General features: G+C 46.8%; 1 protein-coding gene across 1 annotated transcript; it reads right to left on the bottom strand.

Annotated features, from left to right (window-relative positions):
* Positions 1–215: 215 nt before the first annotated feature.
* On the bottom strand, positions 216–3,802 carry LOC113942784 (C-type lectin domain family 4 member E-like). The gene is made up of 6 exons (XM_027633877.1): positions 3,766–3,802; positions 2,768–2,863; positions 2,223–2,315; positions 1,033–1,184; positions 649–779; positions 216–375 (listed from the first exon to the last, which is right to left on the bottom strand). The coding sequence occupies exons 1-6, from the start codon at positions 3,800–3,802 to the stop codon at positions 216–218; spliced, it is 669 nt and encodes a 222-aa protein (XP_027489678.1).
* Positions 3,803–10,443: the final 6,641 nt, after the last annotated feature.

Genomic DNA, 10,443 nt, shown 5'->3' with positions numbered 1-10,443 from the left:
CATCTAGGATTGATCCCCAGATTGGAAAGAGATGCAGACACACAGGATGGGAACTGAGGTCCTTCAGGTCTAGGACTTTATGACAAGCTTGCTCATTTTACACTGCAAGATAAAGTATTTGTAGGAGCTCAGGCTGGGTTTTCATCAGCTTTCATGAGCTGGCCTTTCTCTAGGATACTCCCTCGGATCCTTCATCCAAAGTGGAGCTTCCCTCTTCAGACAAATTTGGCTGCCAGTTCACAAATACGATAGCAACTTGTGAAGCAAAGAATGTTATTCCAGTTACTGTAAGTGTTGGAGTCTCTGTTTCCCTTGACATGAATTGCAGCACATCTTTCTGCGAAGAGTAAATTGGGTTCTCCAGGTTTCCAGAACCTGAAAAAAAAAGTTCCTCTGTTAGAAACACACTAGTATGCCTGACAGTGGAAGTGAAGTCACCTCAAACAGTTGTGGAAGAGAAAGGGAAGGTTACTGTGATAAGAATCAGGAGCCATAGTTTTGACTAGAAAATTAGTCAAGTTTTCTGACTTACAGGGCAGTTGAAGACAGAAAACCCCATCCGATACATACCTGCCTTAGACAGTATTGGTCACTTGGACTGAGGAGAAGTGAATTACTGGACCTTCTCCACTCCACCAGGATACTCACGTGGCTATCTTCTCATATGGAGTCTGATCCACCCACTGCCATTGCCCATTTTGGTAAGAACTTAAGCCTATGTAGTATTTTGTTTCATAGCTGTTAGTAACTTTTTCTTTTGCCAAATTGAACAGGAACTCCTGGAAAAAAGTACATTGTCCATGAGGCGCAGGATTGAGCAGAGGGAGTAATCAGGAGTCCCTGTGGAGTGGGGCTCATGACAGAGGAGACCTAGTGCTGCAGGGGTGCAGATAGGATATCCCCTCTCCCCTGCAGGGTGCAGACTGAACAATGGCCCCGCCCCTGTAGGACAAAGAGGGGCTCTGAGTCCCCTCCAGGGCCCAGAACCGTGTCTATGGCTGCTCTGCCCCTCTCTCAGCCTTGTCCACATACCTGCTCTTCCCTGCTGTTGATCACCACCAGGTGGGAGCCCATCCCAGTGCAGTTCTGCTCACTCCCAGTCCAGGACATCGTATCAAGGGACAGAAAATAGCAGCTGTTTTGAAACCTTCTCCAGCCCTTCGGGCAGCACATCCAGCCTTCCACTGTGGGGAAAAAAATCCTGCTTTTAGACAAGGTGTGCTGTCCTTCATCTCTGTGAGTTCAGTGTAGGTTCCCAAGTGTTGAGAGGGGTGTGTGGTTTGAACCACTCCTTTAGTCTGGACAGAGGTAAATACTCTCTTCAGCACTCCAACAAGTAAAGCTGTCAACATCCTGAGAGACTCCTGTCACAAGCCCCCTACCTGAAGAGCCTTTCCTTTTCTCTAGCTGTTCTGCCATGTCCATGCAACCTCTGTTTGGTGAGAGACATGGTTTCTGCCTTACCCTTCCTGAGGAAGCAAGATGGGAAGTAGTTGGCTTGCACTCCTATGGGAACTCTTTCATCAGAGAAGTATTGTCCAAGCTCTCAATTCATGCAGATTGGCAGAAATGTACAGTAAACTGCTCTGACAGCCTTGCTGCCACCACAGTCAGTTCCTTAAACAGTCAGATTATCCTAGAGATCTAGCTTATAGCCAGAAAGTCACATGATGGATTAAAAAGCAACAGATATATTCTCCCAAAGCATGAGGTTACATGAGACTAAATATCTGACCTGAGTTTCAGAACTTCCACTGCAGGCATTCTAGCACTTGATATTGCCATCACTTCATGCATGATTACAGCCCAGCTCTCCAGTTACTCTGAACACTTGGCGACATCCTCAAATCTCTGTCCTGCTCACTGACTATGATGCCTGTATCAACAGGCAAGGAGCCAGAAAGGATGGAGCTGAACAAACCTGGACAAAAGGATGAAGCATTTGCAGCTAGATTAGTGAACCAGACTAACAGTTGAGGGGTTGTGTGAGCAGAATGAAACTGTGGAACAACCCACCCTCTTCCACTGGCCCAGAACATGTTTTCATGGCATCCTAAGTAAAATTGTGCAATACATCATCTTCTTCCCTCAAATCCACATCTTCCTTCCTTAAAACAATCCAGTTCTGACAATGACATTCCCAACCTCAAAGGCTGAGTGACACTAGAGTAAATGTTGGTGAAGTACTTTGTGCTTCTTAGGAGGGTCTCAACATCACTCACTTTTGTCTGCAGAAATCTTGGGAATGCAGTGCCACTCTGTAGAGTTCTGGAGTAGAGTCTTGTATTGGCCATAGCCTCCATGAAGTAATACAACTGGGAAGACAGGAACAAGAATGAAAGTGCTACTGTCATCCTTTCCTCCTCATTTGTAGGCAACCTGTCCCATCCTCCACCTTCTGGCTTAGAGCTTCCACAGAGATTCTGTTACATGACCAAGCTCTGAAATCTGTATTGAACAAAGAGGTGAGAAACAGCAGGCCATTTCTCCCACTACCAGTCAGCCCCTCCCTCAGATGAGTTTGTCTCACCTCCACTGGCTGAGAGACTCATTTTCACCACTGACAAAACCAGCTTAGACATTCTTTGAGAATGGGACCAGGAAAGGGAAAAGTAAGTTGTGAGATAGGCTTAATAAAGGTGGAAAGGGCTGTTTTGGTAAATGGCATTTGTCTGTTGGCAGAGAGATTGAGATATTGTTTTCCATTTGACAAAGGCCATGAAATGATCCCTTCATCCCAGGGGAAGTAAGAGACCCTGGAACCCACCAAGACAGACGGTCACAAAGGCAGTTTTGATGACAAGGGCAGAAATAAGGAAGATCCAGGGGTTCAGCCAGGAGCAGCTTCTCTCTTCTGCTGGGGCTGAAAAACACAAAGCAAGAGTGGGAATCTCCCAGCCCAGAGTCAGGGGCAGCATAACCCAGATGGCTCTGTAACCCAGCACCCTGCTGGTACCCTTGTTCCAAGGACTGGGGAGCCTCACAGGTGCTGCAAGCAAGTCCTGCTGCCTGTCAGTAGCTGTGGGTCAGACCCACAATGCAGAGTAGCACAGGGGCTGCCCTGAAGCTGCTTTCTTCTTTTGCTGGTTGTCACAAGACCTGCCTGTATTCTGCCCAAACTTCACTCCTTCTTTATGCTGTCAGACATCCTTTCTCTTCAACTCATCTTCCTGGTTACCCTCATTACCCCTGTCTTTCACTAAAAGCTCTTTCTGTACCTCTCTCCTCTTCATCTCGCTTTCAACCTTCTTTTGGCCCTATACCACAAGCCCCTTTATGCAATAGCATATATTCACCCAAAGGACTGGCTCTCCAGCTCAGTGTTTGCACAGCCAGACACACAGAAATGATTGTTTTCAAAGGGAAAAAAGGCACTTAGAAGCTCTTGGAATGGCCTTACTTGGTCCTCCGTATTGACACCAGAGATGGGAGCAGTGACCTGTGCTCAGCTTGATGCAGATTGTTTTACCAGGGTAATGATAGTAGGATAGCACTCTTCAGTCCCATCAGTTACAGAAAAAAACACTGAAAGGAATGGCAGACCATAGTCTGCCTGGACTTTCATTCCCCCTGGCTCTAGGAAAAAGTCATTCTCCCAGCCCAGGCACTCTCCAGTTCCTTCATCTGTTGCATTGCCCTTGTCCTAAGCCCCTTCTCCTGGTATGAGGACAGCACCATACCATGGCCATTATCCATCCCAGCCCCATATTTCCCCCACCTCTTCCTTCTTCTACAGGAGGACAGAAAGGAAAGGTACGTGGTTACCTGCAGTTCCAGGACTGACTCTCCCTTGGCAATTCATTCTCTCCACCACTGTATCACTCTTCTCCAAGAATCCACGTTACCAATGTGGCCAGAAACACAGCCTTCCTACTACATAGGGCAGCTCCCACACTGGTGAGGAGCCTTCACAGCCTCTAATCTGGTGTGCAGGAAAAAGCCATAATCTGGGTGTTCCCCACTGTACATGGAGATTGGGGAATTTTCATCATTTCCCTGCAAGGACATTTCACAAGATACTCCTTGCAACACAGAAACTCACAGAGGTAAAAGAAAACAGATGCAGAGTACCATCATTTTAGCTCAAACAATCTCCTTTTGCACATACTCCCGGAGTTTCACAGGACATAGCACTGGCCTTCTCTCTTTGGTACTTGCTCTTTCCTGATGAGGGAGTATGTGTGTGAAAATGGCAACTCTGCTGGTATTTGCCACTAAAGGGCTAAACCCACTCACAACATCCTGCAAAAGGGAATCCAAAAATGGTAAGAAAGCATATCTGTGACTCATCCTCAGCAGTGCCCATACAAAGCCCGAGCCCAGTAACCCAGAGTACAACAAAGAAGTTGCCAACATTATTTTTAACTAACTGCTCAGGAAAAGAGAATGGAGCTTTGAAATGAGAGGCTGCATATGACCCGTCATTGTGGAGCTGGAGGTTAGAAACGATCACTAGACAATGCCAGAATCCCCGTGCTTCTGAGAAAGAGGAGAGTCAGTCTGAAAACAAAGTTTAGAAGAAACAAAAACATTTTTAACACAGAGGAGACAGAGAAATGGGAAGGAAGTGATGGTTTGACTTGGTCATGACTACAAAAGGCACAACCATACGTGGTGATTCTAGCACTGCTCAAGGTGACTTGAATGAAAATCCTGCATGATGGTGTCCCTAAAGATAACCTGGAGGATAAAGAATCACTGCTGGATCTCATTGTACCCTGAATGGACTGAGATACCCAGCCTTTGTTCTTCCTTGTTCCATCAGCTGGTTTCTCCCTGTGAAGGGGCACGCATGGGTGCAGTGAGGAAGGAATGGGATAGGTAATAGCAATAACAGAGGAATATCAGCTGAAGCATCAAAAGATTAGGGCACAGAACGGGTTACAAGTGAGGACAACCCTAAACTGTATGTAGAAGATATCCTCTGAACATGCTTTTTGTGCACACCAGGCTTCAGGCAGGGGCAGACCCTATATTTCTAAACACCTTTACATAACCAATGTCCAAAAGCTCTAACCCCTCTAGAAAAACACATTTGCACAACTATTTTTGCAACCTCCAGTCTCCCACCACCACCACAGGAAGCACAGCTGCACATCCCCTTTTCTGGAAGCAGGGTTCCCCTAGTCTCACACACTTCCTGCTGGAGATGCAGGGTTCATGTGTATGCACACCACTTCCTACAGCCCATTGACCCACAGGCCGGTGGGACAGCACAGGGTCACGTACGCACACTGCAGTTGTGAGTCTGTACCTGTTGCAGCCCTGACTGCCACAAGTGCAGGATGCCCACGGCATCTACAGTGAGGGTACTCTGTTACAGACAGATACTGCAAAGTTATAGAACAGCCTGGTGTCAACTGCCACTTCCTTCCCATTTCTCTGTCTCCTCTGTGTTAAAAATGTTTTTGTTTCTTCTAAATTTTGTTTTCAGACTGATTCTTCTCTTTCTCAGCAGCCTTTTGCTAATTCCCCAATTACTGTTAACCTGGTGGTCCTATTCTACTTTAATCGCAGTGGTTTTGGGGCAAGTGCCCCTTCAATTAGTTTCAAGTATTCAATTCACACAGCTGTTTGCACTTACATTCCTATTTTATCACCTGCTGCTATGTAGGCCATTTGACCAACATGAAGGTCTATTCAAACACCCTCACAAGAATTCACTTGGGTGTGTGCAAAAGCTCTAAAGCAGAGGGACAGCAAAGGACTTTTTTTCAGCATCACAAACCAAACTGCTCTTCCCAGGAAATCAAACAGCTGTTCTCAGAGCATTCAGGTGACTAACTTGGAAATGAAGACTCTCAAAATGGTGATGGTAACCAAACTGTGCACTGGCCTGCAAAGAAATTCCTCAGTAGTCCTGGTGCCAGGTAGCTGGGACCAGGGATGGGAGAGGTTACCTCCTCAGTGGAAGGCTCTGGAACCAGTGCAACATTTCCAAACTACCAGCAATTTATTTCTCTTTCCTGTTCCATAAACACGGGCAGCATGCTTGGGGAGAACACGGACCAGTGACATCAATCTTCCTGTACATCTTTCCTCAGTTGTCTAACGAAAGATTCTCTATGGTTTTCTATCTATTCCGGTCAGGAAGAACTTCATGAGTGACCCTTGATATTTTCACTTCACAAGTCTATTTGTCAGATCAGTGTGCTGGAACAACAGAGTGGCACCTGGCAGCACTGAATTGCCAGGAAGCCGTGAGCCTGAAGCGCTGAAGGCAGTGCTATTTGATCATAAGGAATGCCCTCCTACAAGAGGCCCTGGAGAACTCTGAATCTACTTTCACTGACTCTGGAAGTATAGACAAAAGTCAACAAGCATGGCATGGATATAGACAAGATCAATGGGACATGACCTATGGAAAATATTGCAGTTACTCAAGCTTGTAGGAAAAGACATAGAATGACACCTCCCTTGGAGATACTCAGGATCTGAGAACTGGAAGCCACAAGCAGGAAGATAAAACTTCATCGGCTTTTTTGCCAAACTATACCACACAGTAAATCAGTTGGAACTCCTACTCAGGAGGCAGAAACAGAGCCAATTACCTGCTGGGAGCACTGGAGGTGCCTGGGTTTAGAAGCAATCAGCCACCTGAAGCAGGATGGAGAATGCTTCAGAGGGTTCCAAGGACCAAGAAACAGCAAGTATGCTCATGTTCAGAAATGAACTTGCTGAATCTAGTTCTTTCTTTCTCAGGGGTTGATGGCAATTTCTCCATCCACTTGAATTCCCTAGAGAGTCTTGCTTTCCAGCTTTCTTGAATTCAGAATGATTTGAAGGGAAAGACTTATCTGCACTAATCAAATAAAGGCAAGTAGCCCAGAAGGAAATACTAAAAAGAGAAAGGCAGAAAACACAGAAGAAGTGCTACCAGGTGTGACAATACCGAAAGACAGAAAAAATCCCACAGGGAGAGGGATTCCAATGTGCCTGGTTGCTTTGCACTCACAGAGAATGAAAACCAGCTCCACAGCCCCAAGCCCCAGCAGTGTGTGTGTGAGGGCAGCTCACAGAGGCAGCTGTCAGGCTTAGCAGCTTGTGCTGCAGTTTTTGAGCTCTGTTTTCAGCTGTAAAGTACAAACAGTGCAGGAGGATTCTGGAGCATCCTTACCATAACGTCCTACCCAGGTTATGGAGGATCCAACGTTGAGGAGATGTGCTCTGCTGGATCTCACACTTACCAACGAGGAAGAGCTGTTTGGGACGTAAAGGTTGGGGGCAAGCTTGTCTGCAGTGACTATGAGATGTTGGAATTCAGGATCCTGTGAGGAGGTAGGAGGGTAAAATCCATAATCACAACCAGAGTCTTCAGGAGAGCAAACACTGGACGATTTGAGAATTTGTTTATAAGATTCCCATGGGAAGATTCCCACTTACCTGATTTACCTCTGTATTGATCCCCACCATGTGTGAACCTGTGTCCTTGCTTTCATTCCAGAGCATCTGTTCAGCCAATATGTGGTAGCAACATATTTGAAAGCATCCTTGGCCCACTGTGCAGCACATCCAGCCTTGCACAGGTAGTGATAGCATGACACAGAGTGACTGTGTCCAAGACAGAGTGGGAATATGGCCCGTTTTGTGGAGTCATCAAAGGCATGAGGATTGTTCTCTCCTGTTGGAAAGGCAAATGAAGCATCTTCTGGTTAGATCTTCATATGAGAAGAGACTCAGTGTGTTAAAACAGTTCAGACCAGAGAAGAGAAGGTTGGTACTCACCCACTGCCTGACAGTATTGCTTCTACTCAAAATTCCCACTCAGCAGAGTGAAGATGCAGGCTCCAGCATTCACACCCATTACAAAAATCCTCTATGTTCTTGTCAAGTAACTCCTGGTCATCCAGTTTTACTCAGACTGAGGTTTCCCCCATCAGACAGTAGGTGCTGTAGATTTAGGAATTTGGAGACAATGGCTCTCATTCCTGTGGAATTTTGTTCCAGCCCTATTGCACTTCTGCCTTCTGGTGGATTACAATATAACCTTCATCATTCACATTAGTCAGTTCCCCAGGCCTCCAGGACTGGAGGCATGTTACCCTCCAGCATGGCCTTGGCGAGCATTGCATGGAAAGATGAGGACTAGGACTTGGGGTTTTCAGGCCTGACAGGGACATGAAGACATCTTCCAGATGCTGATTCACCCAGAGCCCCCTGGATGAATCACACCTGTTCCCTACTTCCCTATTACTGCTGATGTCAGTCCTACGTGGAAACCTGCCTTCTTCCTACAGCCAAAACAAGAAGATCATGTTCAGAGCTGGCAGGTGGTGCTGCTCACTGCAGGCTCACCCCAGGAGAACTGCTAGTCAGCTCTGTCCTTCACGACCTGTGCCCTTCAGGTAGCTTTACCTCTGCAGGCCTAACCCTTCCTCTCTTACTATGACTCTTGTCTGGAGGAGGGAAGGAAGGAAATCTGCTCCTTGTCACCCTTGTGTGCTAAAAGTCATTGCAGAGTGAGGGCTAAAGGGGAGTCCTGCATGGCAAAAGCCAGAAACTAGTGCGAATCTTGCTAAAGACCCCAGACCACAAGGTCTGCTCCTGGCAGTCCCAAGTCCAGGACGACAAGGTGGGATTGGGAGGAGGAGCTGTGACACTAAAGAGCATAGTTTCTAAGTTGCAGATGGAGAGGCCCTTACTTGCAGGACCAGGAGAGGGTACTGTCACACACATCACCCTTCTTGAAATGACAGTGCATCTCATCCCAGGACTCCTGTGCAGGAAGAACACTAGAGGAAGGTGGAAAGCTATTTGAGAAGTGAGAGGACACAGCTGCATCACCAAGGTGGACCACCAATGAGTTCCTTTTTCTCCCTATCCAGTTTTTCAGGGTGCATTGAAAAGGAGGCAAATCAAGGGCTATTTCATTCCACTAATGCAAAAACAAAAGCCCCATGAGGAGGAAAAGTGAACAACCACCCAAAGAGAAGAAATTGCCATAAAAGCTTGAGGAGGGACAAGCCAAGAGGCCAAGAGACAAGATAGGAGGACAAGCTGACAAGGAGCCTGGAAACTAGAGAAATGAACTAAAACCAGAGAAGAGAAAATCCTTGGAAGGCAGACGCATGCAATTATACCATGGAGAAGAAAGCCAACATGGAAATAAACTTGGGGAGAAGTGACTAAAATGCTGCTTTGTGAGAATTAGCTTGGTCCTCACAGAACTCCCTAAACAGAAGAGGAAAGTCTTTGTCCAGTAGCAGGTCTCCAGGGTAGGTATATTGACTCCTGGACTGCATGTATGACTTAGGGTTAAAGAGATAACTTGTGCTGTCATGCTTACACCCAGAGCACTGGGCTTAGGCAGAGCCAGAGGGGAATGGGACGAGTCTGAGGCAAAGTAAGAAAAATGGTGTAAAGAAGTATGTTCAGTAAGACCTGTGTGGAAAGATGAAGTTTCACTGGGAAAAAGCTAATGGGAGAGAAGCATCTCAGCCCCAAAGAGCCTCTGAAAAGCACAGGGGCCATGTTCCCACCACAGGACACCAAAGAACATTAACTCAAATGGCAGCAGGGAAGGATTTTGTTCTCCACAAGATACACGTCTGCATGGTGAAGCTGGAGAGCACCAGGACATCAGGAAGGGAAAGGGAGGCTCTTCACAGAACGGTACTTCATCAGGTCCCTGATACCACCACAAGTCTCTGCTGACCACTGCTTCCTCACAGCTGTCTGTGACACTTCTTCACATCCGCTTGTATTACTGACTGTATCCTGTGGAATGAAGTCAAATCCTGCAAGTATCAACCCTATAGAGTGGAAATACCCCTATCAATCACTGGGAGTGGCTAGATTTAAAAAAGAATTCCAGTCTCTTCCCCGCTTCTCAGAAAAACAACATCATCAGGCATTTATGTACCCCAGGAAACACATCAGTGGAAATGGAGCAGGAGCCCAGGTGTCCAAGCCAGCTCCCAGGCAGACCACAGAGTCTGAGAGGCACCTTCTGGAAAGTCCAGAAATCTTGGCCAGCTACCCCAGCAATCTTTTTCTCCTTGTGCCTGTCATGAGACCAAGTACAGGAAAGACCAGGAGGTGCAGGAGCCAGCTATGGATAGACTGAATGACTAAGCCTTACTGCAGGAGAGGTCCATACTGTATACATGTAAACATACATTCTTTCTGCTGGCAGGCTTTCGTCCTGCTGGCAGCCAGGGAGGGGAACAGGATCAGGCTGCTCTTTGAGTTGGTGTCAGTGCTTTCTGCCTGCATTGACCTGTGTGATTGCTTATATGTGTACATCCTTTTTCTCCCATATGTATCTCTCTGTGTACACATTGTAGAGACATGCTCAGTCTCACTACTGTCTGGAGATGCAGATGTGGAGCTACCACACACTGCTGTTCACAGAACTACTATTGATTGCCTTGGGAAGCCAAATCTCCTGGTCACCTTCTCTCCAGTGTGAGTTCTCCTCTCTCTTTGGGGCACAGAGAGAGC

The sequence above is a fragment of the Corapipo altera genome, unplaced genomic scaffold (genome assembly GCF_003945725.1).
Source record: "Corapipo altera isolate COAL_440 unplaced genomic scaffold, ASM394572v1 0, whole genome shotgun sequence".
Classification (NCBI taxonomy): Eukaryota; Metazoa; Chordata; class Aves; order Passeriformes; family Pipridae; genus Corapipo; species Corapipo altera.
This window is presented reverse-complemented; position numbering and strand designations above follow the sequence as displayed.